The following is a 23,312-nucleotide window of genomic DNA, read 5'->3' as shown; positions in this document are numbered from 1 at the left end:
TGTCACCCCCAGGGATGCACCAGCACACATCCTGCGGGGAGTCCTGCACACTGCATTGTGCTCCCTTTCTTCAGCCACAAAATAACGTCAAATAGTGAAGGCACTTGGGCATCCGGTGCATTGGCAGAAGAGCTGGCTCCTCTGCTCTCTGCTTACCTGTGAATCGGGCGGCTGCATGACTTATTTCCACCTGGGGGTGATGGAGGTATCCCAAGGCCTGGGATATGAAAACGTGGATGTCATCGTGGTGGTTCCTCATCTGCAGAGACAGAAAAGGCTGCCATGGATTGCGGAGGCCGCTTTGATCCCTCCTCGATTTTGAGTCTGTTCCTACAGGCAAGTAATCTGCCCTCTGATCCTCGGGCAAAGGGGGATATATACATTTAATAAAGAATGATTATTAACAAGCCGTTGCTACGCAACCAAGGCAGAAACGCAACAAGGGCCTTTTCAGGATGCACCCCCTTGGTGCTGCAGCCACAGCTGTCAGGTGCACCTTTAGGGAGGCTGGCCAGCCATTTGCAGGCATGGGGCAAGCAGAGACTCCCACTGGGCTCCCAAGCAAGCAGCTCTTCTCTCTCCCTGGGGAGAGGCAGCGCTGGTCCTACGGCAAGACACAAGGGAAGCCCTGGCCCTGCAGATGCATGCTGCTGAACTACAACTCCCATCAGCCCCACCAAACATGGCCAATGCCAGGGAGGATGGGAACTGTAGTTCAGCAGCATCTCGAAGGCCAGTGGTCCCCCACACCAGTCCCAAAATCTGTGCCAGAGATACTCTGGTGCGGCTGTGTCCTTGAATTGGCCTCCTAATCCAGATTTAACCCCCCCCCCGCTGGGGCCAGAGGCTCCCCACTCCCAGTTGCCTGCCTTGTCCAAGTGTCCTTTGATGATGATGATGATGATTGATTAGAATTTATATACTGCCCTATACCCGGAGGTCTCGGGGCAGTTCACAGAAAAGATCAACATAAAATCCACAATATATATATAATTAAAATAAAAAACAACCCAATAACACCCCCCCAAAAGGTGTACAGTATAATGAAGGCACCAGAAGAACTTCCCTGGGGAGAGCATTCCACAGGTGGGGAGACACTGCAGAGAAGGCCCTGTTCTCATAACTGAAGTGGGGAAGCTTGGAAATCAAACAGATAAATGACGGACTGATATTTACAGCAGAGCCACACCTGACAGCAGGGGTGCCAACCTCAATAAAATGGGGGGGGGCAGGAAAGCCCCACACTGCATAATCAATCACATGATGTGGTGCACCCAAACCATTTGAATGGCAATGCCCATTAACTTTGGGAAGGCCCAGCCCCCTAGGGGGGTGAAGACCCCTTGGCCCCTAGGAGTTGGTTCCTTTGCCCAACAGCACAGCTTGCCAAGCTCTTAATCTGGAAACCTCCTGATATCTTGGCAGGAGCACCTGTGGGCAGGGCAGTCTCGAGCAGGTCAGGCGCCCCCGCCGGGTGCAGCATGGTTTACGTGCAGCTTCGCCGTGCAGCGCCCAGCCTACCGGCCCGGCGCCCTGACGCACCACACCACCGGGGCTCTACCTAGAGCCGGCCCTGCCTGTGGGAAAGGAAGGATCCTGTTCCTCTCCTGTGTTTGTCCTCTGCAGGAAAAAGAGCAGCTGCCCTCCAGCCCAAAGCTGGTGCATCTCCTTCACTCACAGCAGCAGCAGACTGTGGCTCTGGACATGGCCGCACTGGGGGAAGCTTCAGAGACATCATCAGGGAGGAAATAAAAAAAAAGGCTGGGAAGCTGAGAGGGGGCTGCTGAACATGATGGGTGAGAAATTATGGAGGGTGAGAAAAATGTGGCCAGATGAAGTGGCTTTGGGGGCATGGAGGCCATGAATGCCAATAATTTTGTATCTATCGCTGAAAAACCAAACCTCAGACTCGGCGCCCCACTGACCAGGTATTTCCACACATTCACCACGCAGTTCCGGGAGTCATCCCAGGCCAGGCTCCGGAACATCAGCTTCAGGTGGGCCCACCCAAGGAAGACCCCGCAGTGCAGGAGGGTCAATTTGCAGCTCTGCAAGCAGAGGGAAAGCCATGGGGGTCACCCAGGGAGGAGGAGAGGCAGCTCCAGGGGAAGGCTCCCCCCACTTTGCCAGCAGCCAGTATCTCCTTCCCTCTCTGCTCCCCTCCCTGTTGCCTGCCCAGATTCAGGCTGGTTGGTCAGGAGAGCTGCTAGGAAGAAAGAGCACTAGCTCACCATGGCCAAGACATCAGCCCAGGACTGTCTACAGCTCTCTGTGAGGTTTCAGGTAGTGGCATTAGCAGAAACTGCTAAACGTCTTAAATTAAAGCTTAATAGGAGTTTCCCATTGTCAGAGGCTCGCTGCTCTGCATCGCCCTCTGGTGTCACATTTTAATACTGCATTATTAAATGACAAGTGTGGTTCAGTCCTCCACTGCTCACGATGCAAGGGGAGCAGTTTTCCAAAAGCTGCCTTTCAGAGAGTCAGGTCATCAAGTCTGCCTAGCTCAGTGCTGCCCACACTGACTGGCAGCAATGGCTCCCCTGGCTCCAGGCAGGAGTCTTGCTCAGTCTTCCCTGCAGATGCTGCCAGGCAAAGCATCTTCTGCATGCAAAGCAGGTGTCCACGGCCCCCAAGCGCTGGCCTTGCCAGTGTGCTGGGCTTGCGGATCTGATGTAGGGGCTGGGCTCCCTCCCTCGGGGGCACGGAGGCTACTTGCCATGGCTACTGTGCCGTCTCGGTCCTTCAGGTGAAGCAGCAGAGAAAGGAGGCTGTAGAGGACTTCCTTCCTCAGGAGAGGCTTGTCTGCTTCTTTGGCCTTCATCACCAGCTGCCCAAACAGGGAGATGGCTGCTACACGGACGGGGCTTCGCTCCTGGGAGGGGAGATACCAAGGTGGACAAGAGGCACCCAGTGTGACACAGTGTGGGGATGCAGGAAGGTGGGTCTGGGGGGGCACTGGGTGACAGGTGCTTCTTGCCCCCCAGCTCTTGGGGGCACTGTGCCTTCTCCAAGACTGTTTAACTGGAAGCCACTGGGATCGGGGCAGAGGAGAAATGCATTTGGGCTTGTACCTGAAGCCAAATCAATCAAATTCACACTTTCTAAAGCAATGTGAGAGCAGAACCTTCCTTTGAAGTTCACATGTATTCAAATTTTGTGATACAATTCTCCAACCAATGTTTTCAAAATGCATATTTGGGCAAAAGTATGCACAAAAATGAAGATATTAGTGAAAACAACATTTCTCAAAAAGTTTTGAACCCACCCAGGGACTTAGGGCAAAGCGTCTCTGCCTCCACGCTCCCTTCTCCACCCTCAACTAGGTGTCTAAGCACCAGCAAAGGCCAGTGGCCAGGGGAGAAGAGGCAGGCTCACCCCCTCCCTGGAGGCCAGGGGCCCTCATGGCTGATGCTGCCCCTCAAGGCTCTGGCTGCCTGGCCTTTGCAAACATCCTCCTTCCTCAAACATCCCCTACTCACATCTTCGAAAAAGGAGCGCACGTTCAGGGCCAGGTCCATGGAGAGGGGCCCGATCCCCTGGCCGTCCATCTCATAGATGGCAGTCATTATGTCCTGCAGGCCCTGCAGGATGTCTTGTTCCCGGCCACTGAAGACAGAGCCAATCAGGGTGGGCAGCTCCTCACGGAGAACCTTGACCTGAGGGGGGGAAGAGAGGGGGGATGGTGCTTTTGCAAATCTTGCTGAGGCAGCCTCCCAACATGCTTCCTCTCCCACCCCAGCTTTGTCCTGACCAGAAGTACTTATTGCCTTGGCAGAGCACCAAGATGCAGGCGGGGAGGAGAGCCAGCAAAGGCAGGGAGACCCCCACCCACCAGGGGCTGGGTGAGGCTGCAAGCAAAGGCTTTGAAGGAGCAGAGGAGGTTTTTGGGGGAGTCCTGCTGACTCCGTATCTGAGAGGGTTTTCCTGGCTAAAAGCTGAACCACCCTATGCCCCCAGTGTCTGCTGCGGCTGCGCTGGCAAGAGGCTGGCAGGACACCAGCTGCTCCTTCTCCCTGGTGCTTGTTCAGGATCTCCCTTTGGTCCTTCAGCTTGGGGGTCTGGGGGGGGGGCAAAGGGGCTGGAACTGCTTGGCCTCCCCCTCTCGGAAGAGGCTACCTCCCCCCTCCCTCTCTCAAGGAGGCTGTGTCCCAGAGGGACACCTGAGCTGAGCACAAGGGGCTCAAATGGAAGCCCTGTTGTGGGGGGCAGAGCACGAGGCCACTCTCCAGCCCCTGGGGCCCTCCAAGCTCCAGCTGCTTCCTGGGACCCCCCTCACCTTCCCCGGCTGGAAGACGAAGCTGCTGAGCCCCTTCAGGCACAGCTCCTTGATGACGGGGTTGGTGGCTGCTGATCCTTCCTCCAGGTGGTCTCGGAGGCTGAACCGGTTCATCATCTTGACAGCGGATGAGCTTTTGAGGAACTGAGGGGCAGGAGGGAAGGCTGAGCAGAAGGACCCCCAAGCCCTGATGGGACCCCCCCCCCACAGAGAGGCCAAGAGGCAGCCTGAGAGGAGGCGAGAAATGACTCAGTGAAGCCCCTCAGACTTGCCCTGGGCTCCAGGGGCGTCCTTGCTGGAAACCCCTTTCCCCAGCCCTCTGCTTGCCCTGATCACTCAGGGCTTCTGAGGAGTGGAAGGAAGAAGCCAGCTGGCAGCTGCCCCTCTGACCCCCTGGCACTGCCTCACCTCGATGACGAGAGCCAGCGCAGTCATCTTTTTCATCTCGTCCTCCTCGCTGTTGAGGATGAGCGCCGCTTCCCCAAAGATGCCGGGGATCTGGGGGCTGTCGCACTCGGTCATGGCCCTGCTCAGGCAACAAGTGGGGAAGGCAGGATGTCTGGGGAGGGCCAAAGTGGGGAGGAGGAGCAAAGGCAACGGAGAAGGGGAGCCAGGGAGCCAAGGGGGACTGGCGCCCCCCCCAGGAAGGAGGGCTGGGAAGAGCTGCCTGGCAGGGTTTCCTCTCACCTGGCCATTAGGCGGGTGCCTTGCAAGAAGCGATTGGGGGTGCTCAGCACCATCCATCCCTGCTGGAACTCGATGCAGGCATAGACGGCCCAGTCTCCAGCCACAGAGAAGAGGTTCTTCATGATCTCTATTGAAGTTCTGCAAGGGACCACCAGGAGTCACTTTCCCCCAGAACACCCCCAACTCTCCTCCCGCTGGCTCTGTGATGAGGTGCCTCAGGCAGCAGGGGCTGAGGGGAGGGCACTGCGAGGGCCACACTAGCCTTCAGCCCTTCAGTGCCATGGGAGGACTTTCACCAGCACTGGAGTGAGATTCGCCTGCCAACCCAACGGGCTTCTGTATGTGCCCGGGGGAAGGTGCCACCTTGCCCAAGTTCACCTCATGCAGCAAAACGTCTTGAGAGCCAGCTCTGCTGCCCCATTTCTGACGCCTCCTTCAGGGGCCAGTGAACTCCACCAGTGCCACTCCTGCCTGCGGCTCCCAAGTCCAAAGGAAGAGGCTTCTTCCCATTTTTAGGAGATGCTGCATTTAGCAACGACTTGCGAACGTGGACTCAAAGGCCCCTCCTTCCCCGCTTGCCTCACGAAGAGCCCCCGACCCACTTGTTGCATCGGCTCTTTCCTGCCTGCTGGACGGGGCGGCCTCCATGGAGCAGGCAGAAGGACATCCTGTCATGCACACAGGCGCCCCTGCCTGCATTTGCCCCCCCCCGGCAGTTCTTCCTGCTGCAGGGCAAGACCCTCCCTGCCCCCCTGCAACAGATGCACACCGCTTCCTGCTGGGGACCAGCCTGGTCCACCTTCCCACACGGATCCTGTCAGGTACCTCTGGAAGCTGAGGGCACTGGTGTTTTCTTTGAGGAGGATTTCCTGCCTGACTTTCAAAGAGTCGGGCAAGTCCAGCTGCATCACATACAGGACCTGCTTGAGCAAGGGGATGAACAACTGCAGGTGCATCTCTGCCAAGGCCTTGCGGTATCCTGGGATTTGGAAGGTCTCATAGATGACGTTCATGGCCTGAAGAAGAGGAGCACCGGGCGCTTGTCCTCACTGGGCCTCTGCACCCAGCAGCTTATTCTTCTGGGATATGCCCTGTCCCCCCAAGGCCATTCATGCCAATGTGCCAGTGCTCACCCCCAAGAGAGAGGGAGGGGCCCTCTGCCTAGAGAAGACCAACTTCCCACCCGCCAGCCAGTGGGACACAGCCAGGCCAGGCCCCCATTACTCACAGCCAGAGACATGGTGGCACTTTCTTCGTTGCTCTCCAGGGGATCCTTGACCTGAAGGTGCTTCAGCAGGAGCTGCAAGACTTGGATGGCCACCTGGGGGCCAGAAGCCATCACTGCCCAGAGCTCGTTGGCATGCCTGTGAAGTCAGCCCCACGGGATGCAGGATCAGTCAGCAGCTTCCCCTGGGAGGAGCAGCAGCAGCAGCAGGGAGCAAAGCATGGCTGGGGGGGGGCAGCCTAGCCACGGCTACCCAGAGAATCAAGCAGCCTACCTGTTGACAGGTATTGAGAAGGACAGGCAGCTTTGCATCACTTCCTCCATGTGGTAAGGGACCATGAAGGCCAAGGCCCTCAGCACCACCTTCCGGGTCCAGCAGGAGTGCTGGCGCTGCTGCAGACACAGGTAGATGGCACCAACAATGTCTTTCACCTGGGAGAAGAGAAGTGCTGAAGGTGGCCCAAAAGAGCTTTCACCTGTGAAGTGTGGCACAAACCCAGGTGCCCCTTGGGCTCTCAGGGGAGGAGTCACTCCAAGGCTCCTCATTCTGGCCAGCGCTAGAGATGTTTGGGGGCAAATGCTCTTCGGTCCATGTGGGACCTGGACACACACACACTCCCTTTTTTGCTTTTGGGTCTCAGTGGGGTTCATCATTTGCAAAGCGGAGGCAGCGCCAGCTCCTTAGTTGGGGTCACTGAGCCAGCAGGGTGGAGCGGAGGCTCCCAGGCTGAGGGCCTCTTCTGACCATGAGCTCCAGGCTATCTAAAAGGAGGTATCCCCTCACGCAAACCTGACTGAGCTTTCAGGTCTCCAGGGGAGGTCCTTCTCTCGGTCCCACCACCCTCCCTGGCAAGGTGGGGAGGCAGGACAGGGCCTTCTTGGTGGTTGCGGCTCCCAGGCCATTTTGGAACTCGTTCTCCAGAGAAGCCAGACTGGCTCCCTCCTTGTTGTGCTTCTGCCAGCAGGTGAAGACCTTCTTGTTCCAACAGGCTTTGGGGGACTGACTGCTTTTAATGAAAGGGCTGGTGCCATGCTGCTCTTATTGTAATTACAGTGCTGGACCCTGAGATCCAGCACCGAGGGCCTTCTGGCGGTTCCCTCATTGCGAGAAGTGAGGTTACAGGGAACCAGACAGAGGGCCTTCTCGGTAGTGGCACCCGCCCTGTGGAACGCCCTCCCAGCAGATGTCAAGGCAATAAGTAACTATTTTACTTTTAGAAGACAACTGAAGGTGGCCCTGTTTAGGGAAGTTTTTAATGTTTGATGCTGTACTGTTTTTAATATTCGGTTGGAAACTGCCCAGGGTGGCTGGGGAAACGCAGCCAGATGGGCGGGGTATAAATAATAAATTATTATTATTATAAAATTATTATTATTACTTGTATGGTTTTAAAATACTTTATATATGCATAGAATTTTACTTCTATCAGTTCTCATTCTGATGCCTGATTTTTCTATATTTTTAGCTGTTCTTGGTTATATTTGCAAGCTGCCTTGAGTCCCATCGGGGGAAAAGGTGAGGTATAAAGAAATCAATACTGATAGTCATAATCACCCTTTCCACCTTCATTGCGTGGTTCTTCAGAATGGCATTGAGCACTTCCTCTGCAGCCTTTAGCAGCTCAGCGTTGGAGCCTCTCAGATTATCCAGAGCGGAGAGCAGAAAGCTTGTCAGCTGAGACGGGAAAAGGTGGTCCTCACAGTGCTGCAAAGAGCAGGGGGAGAGTAAAAGGTAAAAAGGACCCACCAGGCACCCTCCTTGTCTCTGGAAGCATACTGGATTCAACCCCAGCAGCATCTCCAGGTGAGAGAACAAGGGAGTAGCAAATGGAAGCTCACAGGACAGACCACAGTAAGCCTGAGGGAGCGCAATGCCCAGCCTGGCATAAAGGCCACCTCTTTTAGGAGCAAACAGCTCATCATGGACACCTTTTCCTTGCCACCCTTTGCTCTCATTTTAAACATCCCATTAAAAAAGTAAAAAAATTCCTTCAGTAGCACCTTAAAGACCAACTAAGTTTATATTTTGGTATGAGCTTTCCTGTGCATGCACACTTCTTCAGATACACATTAAAAAAGTGTAATTGTTCCCTTTTTAAAAGCCTAGACCCACTTCCCCTTAGGAAGGCAGTGAGAGGAGTATGGCTGCTCTGCAGGTACGAGGCTGTGTGAGCAGAGGTGGACTTAGGGGAGCACTGCTGCTGGGTGAAGAGCCTTGGGGGTGCTGCAGGAGAATGAAAGGCAAGAAGTGGTGTGGGGAGCCTAATGTTGGTGTCACACAGGTCCATGACTGGTGGGAGATGCTGGGTGGTTGTCCACATAGTCAGAAGGACCAAGCAGAACATTCTTGTTCTGGGCAAATTTTGGTCAGGCTGGAATATTATTATATCAGAGATCATAGTCCAGAAAAGCTGGGGGTGCCCTGCCCACCAGCTGCTCCATGTGAACCCCTACCCTGACCCCCACAAGGACAAAATGATGTTTTTAATTGGCTGCAGGCAAGTGCCGGGCCCCTCTCCCCACATCCCCACCAAGGATCCATGCCATTGGGGTGGGGCTGGCATGGGGTTCAGCTGGAGCCCATCACAGAGGCCCAATAGGGCTGGAGCCTGTGTGGGGCACTTGGGACCTTGTTAGGCTGTTTCCATTGCCAAGAGTGAGGGGCAGGGCACCTGCAGGGCACCCTCTGAACCTGGCTTGTGGCGTTGGGTCCTCCCTCCCTCCTGTAGATCAGAGATCAGGTCCAATGTTTTTGTGGTCTTTAATCCTGGCTTTGCACCCCTGCTGTCACCACCATGGCCCACTCTCATGGCTCCACAGGGGGTGGCATGGGTTTGTGTGTCTGTGCCGGGTCCACTCATGGTGGGTGCCAACACACACTTTCTAGGGCTGGGGGAATTGTCTGGGTGACACACGGAACTGGAGTCTGAACCCAGCCGCCAGAGCTGAGCTCTCTGTCCCTCCGTGCGCAAGGGGACTGGTTCCCCTACCATGGCCATGTGCCAGCTGCTCTCCGGAATCAGAAAAGAAAAGCCGTCCTCTTCTTGGGACCTCGAGTACCTCCTCACTGACCACCTCATCCTCTTCTGCTTGCTCTTCTTCAGCACTGTTGAAGGAATAAGGGAAATGGAGGAGACCCCTTTGGGCAGCAGACTTCAGCATTTGCCAGAAGCTGCATATGGAAGGTGCCAGGCAGGCACACCCTTGCGGGGAGGGAGCTCCACAATTTAGGGGCCACCACACAGAACACCCTCTCCCAGGCCAAACCTCCAGCTTCTGCAGGTGGAGAGTCATTTAGTGCTCTAAACACCAATGTAAAGGTGGATTGGACCCAACTGATGGCCTTTAAGAAACCAGCCTGACACGGCTGACACCCCCCTCACCCCCTGCAGGTGCGATGGGCAACTGGGGCCTCTGGCTCACTCACTATCTGGGCACAGCAGCAAAGAATCACAGAAGTGTAGCGTTGGAAGTAATGTCCAGGGTTATCTAGCCAAGCCACCTGCAATTCAGGAACCACAGCTAAACAGGTGTGGTGGCGGCAGCAGATCCCCCATGTCTTACCTTGCCGACGCAGCAGGACCTCATAGAGGCAACTGACTCCTTGCACCGCAAAAGAACTGATACGCTGCACCGGATCATTGCACAGAGCAATCAGGACAGCCGTCAGATGAGCCAAGTTGCAGAATTCCCCTGAGAACTGATTTACAGAAGGGAAGGGAAGGGAAGGGGCTGCTGACCAGGCGCCCTCTGGGCTTCAGGGTGGCGCTGCCTGCTGTTGTGCATGGACTGGGATGCCCACTGTGGCGACCCAACCGCCACAGGACACATGTCTGGAAGCAGCTTGGGCAGGATCAATGTCATGCGTGCTCAGGAGCAATGCCAGGGGAGTCTGAATGTGTCTGCTTGAGGGGAGCATAGACCTCCCCCCTCCACAAACCCATGCAGAGTCCAAAGAGGCCTTCATGGATTCTACCAACGCCCTGAGTCATCGTCGTCATCATCATCATCATCATCACCACCATCTTATTAATTCAAATTATAAACCACCCTTTATCCAAAGATCCCAGGGCAGTGTACAATATTAAGAACTTAATTTACACACCATAAAAAAACACAATACAGAGCATAATAATACACAGCATGATAATAAAATAATCATAATAGCCCCCACCCACATGTAACAGGCCACAGATTGCTTAATGGCGAAGGCCTGGGTAAAGAGGACATGTAAAGACATGCAATGATAGCGCCAGGTGAGCTTCTCTGGGGGGAGCCTTCCACAGTTGGGGAGCCAGCACAGAGAAGCCTGGGCCAACTCTCCAGAACACCCAAAGTGGGGGAAGTTGGTCTGGATGCTGTAGCCACCGCTGTGGAAACATCTTCTGCAATTCCCCACTGAAGGGGGGGCAGAAGAGTCCTTAGGCCACGCAGGGCTGGAGCAAACAGCCTAGCACCATCCTGGGCCTGTTTTCCTCCCTAGGGAGCCAAGGTTTCCTCCGCCCCTCTCTGCCAGGCACTGCGATGGGCTCCAGGGGGCACCATGCCATATGTGGACAAAAGGGGCAGCGAGGAGGGGGCTCAGCTGCCCCAGGGCTGTCCCTGCTGGGCTTCTGGCTGGGAGCGCATGAGGAAGAAAGGCCTATTCTGGGCCCAAGGAGACTTTGCAGATACTCACGTCTGAGTGGAAATGTGTAGCAACGAATTTCAAGAGCTTCATGGCTGTCTCCACGGCATTCTCTCGCACATGGTTGACTCTTGCCTTCATCCAGGGCTCCATAAGCTGGAAGACAAAGGGGAAACTCAGGAAATGTGTCCTGGCTGAAGTCTGGGACTGAAGTTGAGGGTTGCAGGCAGCACTTCTCTTCCGTCAGATTTTGCAGAATTAGCAGGACCAATAATTGGGTGGGTGTTTGTTCCTGTTAGCATATTAGCAGTCATATCTGCATCTTAGAAAACAAATGATTTATGTCACTAAACATGTCTCTGAACATCCCCTGCCCCTTTCAGAGATGTGCTTGGCATCCTGTGATGTCTGGCCTAAGTGGAGAGAGGCTGAGAACTACGAGAGGAGCCAGCGCTTGGCAAAGGCACCAGAGCTCCTTCCGCTGTCCCTTCCCTCGCTGCACACCCACAGCATTGGTGCCCAGGGAGACGGGCAGGTGAGGGGCTCTGGCACCAGCTCCCATGCTGAGGAGCACACCAAGGATCATGCTGCTCGTCTCCCCACCTTTGTATTCCTTTGCATTCAGTCATACCTCCATCATGTGCTCCAGCTCACTTGGGCGGCGGTTTTCCAGCAGCAGGGCCTGCAACATCTCTTCAAAGCTGTTGATGGTCTGGAAGTAGAGCCCCTGGAGCAGAAAGAGGCAGCTGCCATTAACCTTGCACAGCCCAACAGGAAAGAGGCCTGGGGGCTCTCACTCTCTCTGTGTGTGATCTACCTACCTACATACCTACCTACCCCTTGCTAAGAGTTTGTGGGGCGCAAGACATCCTAAATCCCTGGATACAATAACAGAATGAATCAAGCTTGGGGGAGTTGAACTGTTCCAAGCCCTGAAGCCCTGGATAAAGTGGTTATGTTAACAATACAAGCCAGGCCAAACTGGTTATCACTTGCTGCGTGTGGGTCAATCAGGAAACAAAGCCTAGAGAGGTAGTTAGAAGGGGACATAAGGCCAGAGTTGGGATGTGCTGACAAAGCCTGTGACAGCTGTAGGAAGGAGTCAGAGAGCAGGGCTGATTTCTGTTTTGGATCCAAAGCTGTTGCGCCTATTGGAGAAGCAAGACCTGTGGCCAATGCTGTGAGCCACACGCACACACACACACACACACACACACACACCCTAGGCTCAGATTGTGTACATGCGTAAATAAAGATAGAAGGGGAAGAAAGGGAGGCTACATGGGGTTGGGGCCTGGTCATTATCTGCCTGGACCAGCCAGAGTAAGGAGGAAAAGGTAAGCCGTGTCCGGGTGTTGGCTCCTTTCTGCCAGCTCTTTGACTACGGAGGGCGAGAGAGCTGATGCAGGCCTCTCCCCACCCAATAAGCCAACTGCGGCTCCATGCCACCCGCAGAGCAGCCAGATCGAGACCCTTCTGCACGGAGAAAGAGTTTCTTATTTCACTAATGGGGACTGGAGCAGTTTTGTGTGCTGTGGTCTTGGTGGCAGATGGGCGGGTGGAGAGGGGGGGAGATGCAGTGGGGCAGACGGATGTTTGGGGAAGGGCTGGACAGCTCCCCATGTTTCCTGTCCTGCACCCATGAGGATCCCTTGAAATGAAGATGGATCCAAAGGACAAGTACTAAAATGGCAGCCAAAATGCTGCCAGGGCCACATCCAGAGGGTGCTGTCAGAGGGCCCCTGTAAGAGAGAGGGCGTGCGGAGAGCAGCCCACTCTGCTCACTTCCAGCAGCTGGGGGAGCAGCAGCAAGAGCAGCAAGTCTGGGAGGGAAAACCAGGACGTGGGAAAGGCGGGTCCAGGGCTCTGCAGAGTCCTGGAGGCTCAACTCCAGGTTGGGAGCAGGGAAGCAGGGGCGGAGCTAGCTTCAGCAGGGGCTGGAAAGGAGGGGGCAGGTAGAACGGCACCTCAGGAGCCTGGTTTGGGACCACGGGGGAACCGTAGAGCCAGGAGGAGGGGCGTTTGGGTACCCCGTCTTAAATGCTGGGTCAGAGCCCGCCAGAAGCCATTGCAGGGTTCTGCTCCACACTGAGCAGACATGGCAGGCGACGTCTTTGCACTGTAAATAGCATGCACAATACAACTCTGAAAATCCAGACAATGTGTAGCATGCTTACTTGGGGAGTAGTCACCCCCATCTGTGACAGCCCCTTTCCTGTGTGGGGAGAGATCTGCTCCTTAGCACAAGCACTTTCATCCATTTGGCTGGTGGCCACTGTCAGACAACCACTGACAAGTTTTAAACAGTAAAAGCAATTGGTACAAAGAGAAAACAAGCCGACCAGTACAAAAACATCACAAAACCACCCCAAGCCAGCAAAAGGTCAAAACCCACCAGGGTGAAAAGCCAGGCAGCTCAAGGAGCTGCAATTCCAGCCAAAGAGGCCAGGCAAGGCAGAGCCTGGGGGGCGCACCCCACCAGCACTTGGGGCATGGTGGCCAGAAGAGCACCCTGCTCACACCTGGGAATGAAAAGCAGCAGCCAATGGGAAGTGGAGGCATGCAAACAGACTGCATAAATTTGCATGCACCGTTGTTGGGATTTGCCAGACCTCTCATATGGAAACAATGTGGCAATGCAAGTGAGACGTGCAAAGGGAAGGGCTCAGGCTCACTTTGACGTTGCCTTCCTGCTCATCTGCCGCAATTTGCCCTTCCAGGATCTCCAAGGGGGCCAAGCAAAACATGCTTTGGAAGGAGGCGCAGAGGAGGCTGGTCTTCTTCTCTGCCTCAAGGGGAGGCTTCAGTTTGCTGAGGAAAAAGAAGCACACCTGAGTTTAATCTGCGGCAGCAAATGGTGAAACGATGGTTGTGCTCAAGTCGATTGAGTCTCATCCTTCGATTCATGTCCACATCAGTCCGACCAAGGTACCTTGGGACTCCTAAGCCCCCTGCAGCTGCACAATCAAGCGAGGGAACCCCTCAGCTCTGACGACACATGCCTGGCATGTAGAAGGCTTGATCTCCAGCATCTTCCCTCAGAGGTTGCCAGGGGCGCCTCCCCTCTGCCTGAGCCCATTGGCTGGGCCAGTCACACAGGCAGGTTCACCGATCTCTGAGGAGAGACCAATTCAGTCCACCCCCCTTCCACTCTCAGTCAGGGGCGCAGCTCTGAATTTGACCCCCCAGCATCGCTTTGCCCCTACCTGAGTTCTGTCACGATGTACATGGCGTCTTGGCGCACGGTGTCCGTCAGCTCATGGATGGGCTCCTTCTCAATCAGCACCTGCCAGTCATTGCAGGGACACAGTGTGAGGGGCATCACAGAGACCCAGGATGGCTCTGCCCCCTCAGGAGACCAGCTTCTGAGCAGGCAGTTCCTCCACCAAACAACTCCACCCTCCACCAAGTCTTGGGTAAGTGCCTGGAACCTCTAGAATCTCTCACTGTTCAGCGATTCGGGTGGCATGCAACAATATGGACAAAACATTACACTCAGATTCCTCTGTAAATGTGGGGTTGATGACCTCCTCAGGACTTTGGTCCCATGATGGCAGGAGTGGGCAACTTATACAGATCTTGGGTAGGCAATATAAGCATGAGCCCTCTCAGCTATGGACAAATGAAGGCTGGTAGCTAATGGAAGCAGAAGGTAACCTCAGGGAGCTCATGCAAGTGAAAAGCCTATTCATAAATTTGCATTGCATTATACTGTAAATGAACTTTAGGGAGATGGAGGAGAGTCCGCCACCTCCCAAGGTGGTCCATTCCCTGTCAGAAAGTTCTTTCTACTGTTTATTCAGAATCTCCTTTCTTAGAACTTGAATCCATTGGTTTGGGTCCTGTCCTCTGGAGCAGCAGAAAACACCCCGTCCCTCTTCCATGTGACAGCCCTTGAGATATTTGAAGGTGGCTATCTGTCTTCTCTTCTCCAAGCTAAACACACCCAACTCCGTCAACCGTTCTTCATAAGGTTTGGTTTCTTGACCCTTGATCATCTTGGTCACCCTCCTCTGAACATGTTCTACCTTGTCAATATCCTTCCTGAATTGTGGCACCCAGGTGTGGACCTGGGACTCCTGGTGGGGTCTTACCATGGCAGAACAGAGTAGCACAATGGCTTCTCTTGATCCCTTGCAACAAACAACCTGTGAGCTGAACAGAGCTGGCCCAAATCAGCCCAGTGAACTTTATGGGTTTGGGTTGTGTCCAGGGCCGCCTTAAGTATATTTGGCGCCCTGGCGCCGTGGTGCGATGGATCCCCCCGGCGCCCCCACCCTGCCCCGTTTCCCAGCACGGCGGGCGGGCGGAGCTGTGCGGGCGGGCGCAGCGTGGGCGGGCGCCCTGGCGCCCTGTACCACCCAGCCTGGCCGTAGGGCCGGCCCTGGTTGTGTCCTACCCCAAACTGTCTCTGGATCAGTAGTCAGGCACTGGGCAGAGACTTTGTGAGGACCCACCACTGCGATGACCAGGGACGATGCTTACTCAGACCACCAGCTTATAGGTGTAGCAAGTCTAGAGAAGCAACCAGATTAGTCTGTGACCAAGTTCACTCACGACAGGTTTCTGGGTACGGAGTGTGCAGCTGACTTACTATCAAGCATTCCACAAGGGGGGATTTCATATGCACTCGAAGGCTGTGTGCTTTTCCTGTTGCAGAAACGGCCTCAAGGAACATCAGCACCGCAATCAAAAAGTTTTTCTTCAGGCTTATGGTCTAAACCCAAACCCAGAGCAAAAAACAGACCCTCATTATCAAACAATGCTGAACCCTTATGTAAGCCTCTTTTGTAGGCAATATATTCTATAGAATAAGTGCACAGTTTGCAAAGTTCAAAAAACCAATTAAGCTATTTAAACAACTTTTGATCAAGTAAAAAGTTCTCCCCCTTTAAACCAGGGAACAGATATTTTAATGGAGCATTTAATACCACACCACTTCTTTTGAAGAAGTGCAAATAGCAAGCATTTCAAGAGAAGCCTTCATTGCTGGTTCTCGGGCATGTATGTCTGCTATTATTTTGGATACTAGTTGAAAGCACATTTCAACTGGTATCCAAAATAATAGTGTTTGGATCATAAATTGGCTCTGGGATTCAACAGTTCTCTTGTTATGCTGGTTTGTTATACTGCTTCTTGTGCAATTTTTAGAGGTGTAATTGCTGGCTGTACTGTACTTTGGATGTTGTGCCCCATGCCAGGCTCCTTGAGGAAGAAGAGCAATATATAAATGAATAAATTCTGTTATAAGGTGATGCCTTTTGTAGCATACACATTGCTATCTGGCATCAGGATGCAATTTCCAATTCATGTAGTTAACCAAATGAAATTAACTATTGCCTGAAAGCCCTAAAAGATCTGTTGAAATAAAGGGAACAAGAAAATATGTTCTTCATTTGAAAAGATCTAGTGTGAGTAATGTAGAGGCCATGTTTGTGGCTGATGCAGCCAGTTATTCGTGGGAGTGAAAATCAAACGAGGAGCTGCACAGAATTTGGGGGAAAGTACCCAGGCTGAACTGGTGAATGAACAAAAGGAGAGGCAACGAGATGCAGCTTCAATGTCTCACCAGAATAATGTCTGGCATCACAGCTGCTGCACATGGAGCCAGTGTTTCCTTTGAGCTTTCCCCTCAACTCACCCAGAGCCCTAGCCAGCAGTCAGCTCAATCCCCATTGGTGTATTACTACTACTACTACTACTACTACTACTACTACTACTACAATTTATATACCACCTTTTATCAAAAGGTCCCAGGGCGGTGTACCACATTAAAACACATTATTTTTTGCTTCAATGGGCATTATGTTACACTTCCTTGCACTGAACCTGCTTTTGCCGTTTTGTTGGCAGAGATCCTTCTGCAGCCCTGCAGTTTGCTAGTGACCTGATGGGGACTTGACCACTGTCACTGATGCTATGGCAACTGCTCTTACACCAAAGGTATTTAACTGGTGGCAGCTGCACTGGAGGTTGATCTGTTTCCAGACCCAGTTCAAGATGCTGGTTTCTACCTACAGAGCCCTCAAGGCTCAGGGGACCCCCTTATTTCTGCCCCTGCCTCCTCCTCCCATGCCACAGCCTTCTCCTGAGATTTAAAATCCACAGCGGGTAGCGCTGTGGGTTAAACCACAGAGCCTAGGGCTTGCCAATCAGAAGGTCGGCGGTTCAAATCCCCACGATGGGGTGATCTTCCGTTGCTCGGTCCCTGCTCCTGCCAACCTAGCAGTTTGAAAGCACGTCAAAGTGCAAGTAGATAAACAGGTACCACTCCAGTGGGAAGGTAAACGGCATTTACGTGTGCTGCTCTGGTTCGCCAGAAGCGGCTTTGTCATGCTGGCTCCCTTGGCCAATAATGCGAGATGAGCGCCGCAACCCCAGAGTCAGTCACGACTGGACCTAATGGTCAGGGGTCCCTTTACCTTTACCTTTTAAGGAGGCCCTGTAACAAGTGTCCCCTGGTTTGCATTCCAGTCTGGCCTCCATGCTGCCCGATTCCACAAGCTTTGGCATCTCCATGAACCTGGTTCTCTCCCACCCTTCTGGAAGCAGACCCAGACCTGCCCTTGCTGTTGAGATTAAAGTCTGCATATCTCTGCGCAGCTCTTCAATGGTTGATTTTGCTCTTACTCGATTTTTGGTTTTAGGAACTTAAAAAGCATTGTGAACCTTACCATTAAGGAGTTAATGAGCTGGTTGCTCCAAGCTCAGAACATGTAGTTTAAACAAGTCACCTTAGTGTTTCTGTACAAATAATTTAGAAACATTCACTACTCTGGAACCTAAGTTGTACTGCCTGTGTTTTCTAATTGCTGTGTGGAAAAGCACATGAACCTGTGGGAAGAGGGGAACTTTGGAAGCAATATAGAAGGTGATATTTTAAAGGTCTAAGAATCTGTATTTCCACACATTACTTTTCTGTATATTTCTGCTGGGTTTCTCTCACCAAATAGTACTTGCTCCAAAACTTGATCTGGCTTCCAAGGAACTCTTTTTTATATTCCTATATAAATCTCCTTCCTTGGAGGTTTTTAAGCAGAGGTTGGATGGTCATCTCTCAGGGATGCTTTCGTTGAGATTCCTGCATTGCAGGGGGCTGGACTAGAGGACCCTTAGGATCCCTTCCAACTCTACAATTCTATTATTCTAATTGGTATATGTAAGGGGGAAGGCTTATAGGGAACAGCCCCCCCCCATCAGGTCGAGTTCCTCGCAGAGCAGTAAGTCAAGCACAGGATCAGATTACAAGAGCCAGGAAACAGAAAGGGAGACCCGAGGCTCTGGCAGCCTCAGACAGCCCTTGCTCCAAGGGGAGGGAGAGAGAGCGGTGGAAGAAGGGACCGGCAAACAGTCAGAAGGGAGGCCATTCCCCCCAATGCCAGAATTGAGATGAATGGCTCCCCGTAGGAGCAAGGGGAGGCGCTTCGGGGTTCCCAGGCTGTTATGTTGGGCGCGAAACAGAAAGCAGCCATTGCGAGATTCTGACTCAGACTGAGGCAGACATGATTTATGGACACTTTGCACTGTAAATAATATGCACAAATAAGAACATCTTAAAGACAAGCAGATGTGGAGGGTCGTTACTCAAGAGTAGCCACAACAACCCCTCACAGTATAGAAAAGTTATTGCGGGGGGGACGGGGGGAGCTGCCCTTCCCAGGTCAGAAAACACAACATTGATATAGAATTTAAAACCATAACCTGAAAACATTTAAAACATACAAAATACAGTGATCTGTTGATACACATAGTGCATAATACCATTCTCTTCATCATAAAGGCAAAAATGGTCACAATACCATTGGGCTGATGGTGCAATACTCGATCAATTTGGACAGAATCAGGTCCACTCTTGGGAGAACTTCATCTTTCATCCCCAGGGCCACCTGCCCATAGCAGAGCAGGAGGGTGTTCCACTTGAAGTCCTAGGGGGTGGGGGACAAAATATTTTGTTGTTGAAGAATATAAAAAGGAGAGGAAAATACAATACCATGAACATCTCCCCTCCCCCCGCCATGGCAATGTACTACTTTTCCTGAAAGAATACCTGGCTGCTGCTTTCTGTAGATGTTTCGTGGGTGGAATAAACCTTGCTGAAGTTCTCCAAGGCTTTGAAAACCTCTTCGAGGTGGCGAGACGCAGCCAAGCCAACAGCAGAAGCAATGCCCTGAAGGAGGAGGAACCAGCCAGAGGAAACAGGGTGAGGAGGGAGCAGGGGGTGCCCGCACATGGCTCCATCTCTGCACAAGGAGATGAGCCAGACCAGACCATGTTTGTATAGGGATATCCAAGTGTCCTGAGTTACACAGAACTCTTCCCTGGGCAGAGGAGCCAGGCAATGGGATTCTCTGAAAGGTTTCAGAAACAAAAGATTACAAATGCAAACATTTTAGGCACTTCAGTGGATCAGCACCCTTGGACAGCAAAGGGCTGCACACGACATAAACAACACGCTAAAGATCTCTGCTAAATCCACTGTCCTTTTAGGATATAATTCTCAGGCAAGTCTCTCAAGGTGAACAAGAGCCTATGGCACTCCAAGGACTAACCCAAAATGTATTGTGACATCAGCATTCATGGATCAAAGGCCACCTTGTCAGAGACATGGAACAGCCACCTAAGCGGGCAAGGAGGCCGCTTCTGAGGTTGCACTCTATCCCGGTAGGTCTCCACCTGCTCACTGACTGCTTACTTGGTGCACCTGGCAATGAAACTCTGGCCCACAAGATGAAGTATTAGCCTTTCAGATGCCATAGGATTCTTGACTGTTGCAACAGAGCAAACCAACAAATCCAGCTCTGAAGAAGGTATCATGCACACGAAAGCTCATACCAATGACAAACTTAGTTGGTCTCTAAGGTGCTACTGGAAGGAATTTTTTTATTTTGTTTCGACTACGGCAGACCAACACGGCTACCTACCTGTAACTAAACCCAGCTCTTGTTCCTAGTCAGCCACCACCAGTTCAGACTCCATGATTAGACTTCTTTGTCCCAATATACATCACTTGATACTTGCTTATGTTGAAATGCATCTGCCGTTTTGCTGGCATTTCGCTCATTTCACAAACTCTTTCTACAGCTTCTTACAATCACGTGTTTGTTTTTAATCACGCTAAATAACATAGTATCATTGTTCATCACCAAATCTGGCCACATCACTGCTCACCCCAACTCTAGATCTTTCCTGAACAAGTTAAAAAGCAGAGGTCTCAATCTCTGATCCTTGGGGGCTCCACTTTCTCAAAGAATCATAAAATTGTAGAGATAGAAGGTCCTCCAAGGGTCATCTAGTCCAACCCCCTGTAATGCAAGGATCTCAACTAAAGGCATCCATAACAGATGATCATCCAGTCTATGCTTTAAAACCTCCAATGAAGGAGAGTCTGCTCTACTGTCGCACAGCTCTTGCTGTCAGAAAGTTCTCCCTGATCTTGAGTTGCACTCTCCTTTCTTGTAACTTGAGTCCGTTGGCATAGGTCCTACCCTGCAGAGCAGGAGAAAACAAGCTTGCTCCACCTACTTCCTTCCAGTGGGAGAACTGCCTCTGCTTCCTGTTTCTTAACCAGTTATTGATCCACAAGGGGACCTCTCTTCTTTATCCCATGACTATTGAATTTCCTCAGGAGTTTCTGGGATGAGGCATTTTAGCAAAAGCTTTTTGAAAGCTCAATTACACAATGTCAACTGAATCACCCTTATCTGTATGCTTGTTACAAAACTCTCAAGGTTTTGTAAACTGTTTGAAGGTTTTCTTACAATCAAGTTGTATAAGAATTGTGTGGGATGGAAATATACAAATAAAAGAATGCTAAAAGATTAATGAGACAGGACTTAACCTTTGAAAATTTGAAGATTAATGAGACAGGACTTAATCTTTGAAAATTCCTGGAGAACAGGTGAAGTTCCAGCAGACTGGAGGAGGGCAAATGTTGTCCCTATTTTCAAAAAAGGGAAAAGAGAGGACCCAAACAATTACCGCCCAGTCAGCCTGACATCAATACCAGGAAAGATTCTAGAGCAGATCATTAAGCAAACGGTCTGTGAGCACCTAGAAAGAAACACTGTGATCACTAAAAGTCAGCATGGGTTCCTGAAAAATAAGTCATGTCAGACTAATCTGATCTCATTTTTGACAGAATTACAATGAAGGGAAGGGTAGATGAAGGGAACGCTGTGGATGTAGCCTGCCCTATCTTGATTTCAGCAAGGCCTTTGACAAGGTGCCCCATGATATTCTTGTAAAGAAGCTGGTAAAATGTGGGCTAGACAATGCTACCATTCAGTGGATTTGTAACTGGCTTACTGACCAAACCCAAAGGGTGCTCATCAATGGCTCCTCCTCATCCTGGAGAGTAGTGACTAGTGGGGTGCCACAGGGTTCTGTCTTGGGCCCAGTTTTATTAAACATCTTTATCAATGACTTGGATGATGGGCTTGAGGGCATCCTGAGCAAGTTTGCAGATGACACCAAATTGGGAGGGGTGGCTAATACCCCAGAGGACAGGATCACACTTCAAAATGACCTTAACAGATTAGACAACTGGGCCAAAGCAAACAAGATGAATTTTAACAAGGAGAAATGTAAAGTACTGCACTTGGGCAAAAAAATTAAAAGGCACAAATACAGGATGGGAGACACCTGGCTTGAGAGCAGTACATGTGAAAAGGATCTAGGAGTCTTGATAGACCACAAACTTGACATGAGTCAGCAGTGTGATGCAGCAGCTAAAAAAGCCAATGCAATTCTGGGCCGCATCAATAGGAGTATAGCATCTAGATCAAGGGAAGTAATAGTACCACTGTATTCTGCTCTGGTCAGACCTCACCCGGAGTACTGTGTCCAGTTCTGGGCACCACAATTCAAGAAGGATACTGACAAGCTGGAATGTGTCCAGAAGAGCGCAACCAAAATGGTCAAAGGCCTGGAAACGGCTTATGAGGAACGGCTTAGGGAGCTGGGTATGTTTAGCCTGGAGAAGAGAAGGTTAAGGGGTGATATGATAGCCATGTTCAAATATATCAAAGGATGTCATATAGAGGAGGGAGAAAGGCTGTTTTCTGCTGCTCCAGAGAAGCGGACACGGAGGAATGGATTCAAGATACAAGAAAGAAGATTCCACCTAAACATTAGGAAGAACTTCCTGACAGTAAGAGCTGTTCGGCAGTGGAATTTGCTACCAAGGAGTGTGGTGGAGTCTCCTTCTTTGGAGGTCTTTAAGCAGAGGCTTGACAGCCATCTGGCAAGAATGCTTTGATGGTGTTTCCTGCTTGGCAGGGGGTTGGACTGGATAGCACATGTGGTCTCTTCCAACTCTATGATTCTATGATTCTATTCTATTATTCTAACCTTGCAGAAGCCATGCTGGTTCTGTTTCAACCAGGCTTGTCCTATCTGCTTAATAATTCCACATTTCATAATGCTTTCCACCAGTTTTCCCAGGGCAGACATTCATCTAACTGGCCTGTCATTTCCCAGATCTCTTCTGAGCCCCTTTTTAAAAACTGGTGATCCATCAGCTACTTTCCAGCTTGACTGCTGCATTTCCCATTGCCTTGCCCTTCGGAGAACTCCCTTCTGCTGGTCCTGTGGACAAGGAGGAGGCTGGAAACCTCTCGCCTTGTGCTCTCTTCTTGGATTACTCAGCTGTGCCAATGGCCCAGCATCAGCCTTAGGCCCCCAGGGATGTGCACAGGCCCTTGTGATCATGGGCAGGAAATCAGGTGACAGATGTACCAAGGGAACAACCCAGAGGTGTTTCTTCCCTCCCACACTCAGAGCCACTTTTCTCTGGGACAAGCAAAGCTCAAATTCTTTCACCTGGTCAATGAAATGCCCTGAGGATGGGTGCTCCTCTTTCTCCTCTGGGCCTCCCCACCTGCATTCCCCATGCCAGCCCAGCCCCCTATTCCCTGCCTCAGAAAGTGCAACACTTCACAGGCTGCTGTCCTTCTCCTGACCCACACCTCGCCCTCAGGTCCAAGCTGGGCCAGCAAGGACAGCAGGAGGGTGTGGGGCTTGTCTACAAATCCAGTGATGGAGCCCCTTTCCTGGGAGGAGAGCAGCTGCCTTGCCTCACCGTGGGTTCCCAAGGTCCTCTGTGGTGCAAGGCCAGGAGATGGCCGAGCTGCTCCTGGACTAACTGAGAGTCATCTGAGACACGCAGGATGGCCCCATAATACTGATAGAGAAAGACCTGTTGGAAGAAGAGGAAGAAGACAAACACCCACAAGGTCACAGGGAGACCAAGGGATGAGAACCTGGTGTGTGTGGTTGACTGAGATTTCTTTTCCAAAGCATGTTACAATAGTGCTGTGAGCCTTGGTGGTAGTGGTTGGGGTAGGTGGTATGCCCGAGTCCCTTCTAATTCTTGGATCCAGCAAGGATTCAGTTGTTGGACTAGCCAGTCCAGCTTCTGGGTAAATTAATAGCCCCTAAGTATGTGCAGCTGGGGTAACAAAGGAAGTGGCTTTGTGCTAGTAGCTATCCCTTCCTCA

General features: G+C 51.9%; 1 protein-coding gene across 1 annotated transcript in view; it reads right to left on the bottom strand.

The window, feature by feature from the left end:
• Positions 1 to 23,312, bottom strand: part of LOC118095515 (maestro heat-like repeat family member 5) — a 36,367-nt gene that overhangs the window by 2,617 nt on the left and 10,438 nt on the right. The window contains exons 9-29 of the mRNA XM_060279105.1: positions 22,895 to 23,011; positions 18,863 to 18,982; positions 18,615 to 18,740; positions 15,410 to 15,532; positions 14,022 to 14,101; positions 13,491 to 13,626; positions 11,447 to 11,542; positions 10,867 to 10,971; positions 9,753 to 9,888; positions 9,179 to 9,294; positions 7,744 to 7,893; positions 6,463 to 6,620; positions 6,192 to 6,327; positions 5,789 to 5,979; positions 4,964 to 5,101; positions 4,685 to 4,802; positions 4,277 to 4,420; positions 3,480 to 3,656; positions 2,717 to 2,872; positions 1,926 to 2,048; positions 157 to 259 (exon numbers count right to left, since the gene is read on the bottom strand). Of these exons, the coding sequence (XP_060135088.1) occupies positions 157 to 259; positions 1,926 to 2,048; positions 2,717 to 2,872; positions 3,480 to 3,656; positions 4,277 to 4,420; positions 4,685 to 4,802; positions 4,964 to 5,101; positions 5,789 to 5,979; positions 6,192 to 6,327; positions 6,463 to 6,620; positions 7,744 to 7,893; positions 9,179 to 9,294; positions 9,753 to 9,888; positions 10,867 to 10,971; positions 11,447 to 11,542; positions 13,491 to 13,626; positions 14,022 to 14,101; positions 15,410 to 15,532; positions 18,615 to 18,740; positions 18,863 to 18,982; positions 22,895 to 23,011 (2,749 nt within the window). The remainder of the gene's footprint in view (positions 1 to 156; positions 260 to 1,925; positions 2,049 to 2,716; positions 2,873 to 3,479; positions 3,657 to 4,276; positions 4,421 to 4,684; positions 4,803 to 4,963; positions 5,102 to 5,788; positions 5,980 to 6,191; positions 6,328 to 6,462; positions 6,621 to 7,743; positions 7,894 to 9,178; positions 9,295 to 9,752; positions 9,889 to 10,866; positions 10,972 to 11,446; positions 11,543 to 13,490; positions 13,627 to 14,021; positions 14,102 to 15,409; positions 15,533 to 18,614; positions 18,741 to 18,862; positions 18,983 to 22,894; positions 23,012 to 23,312) is intronic.

Source organism: Zootoca vivipara, chromosome 9 (genome assembly GCF_963506605.1).
Source record: "Zootoca vivipara chromosome 9, rZooViv1.1, whole genome shotgun sequence".
NCBI lineage: Eukaryota > Metazoa > Chordata > Lepidosauria > Squamata > Lacertidae > Zootoca > Zootoca vivipara.
Note: the sequence above shows the minus strand (reverse complement) of the source record. Positions and strands in the feature narration are given on the sequence as shown.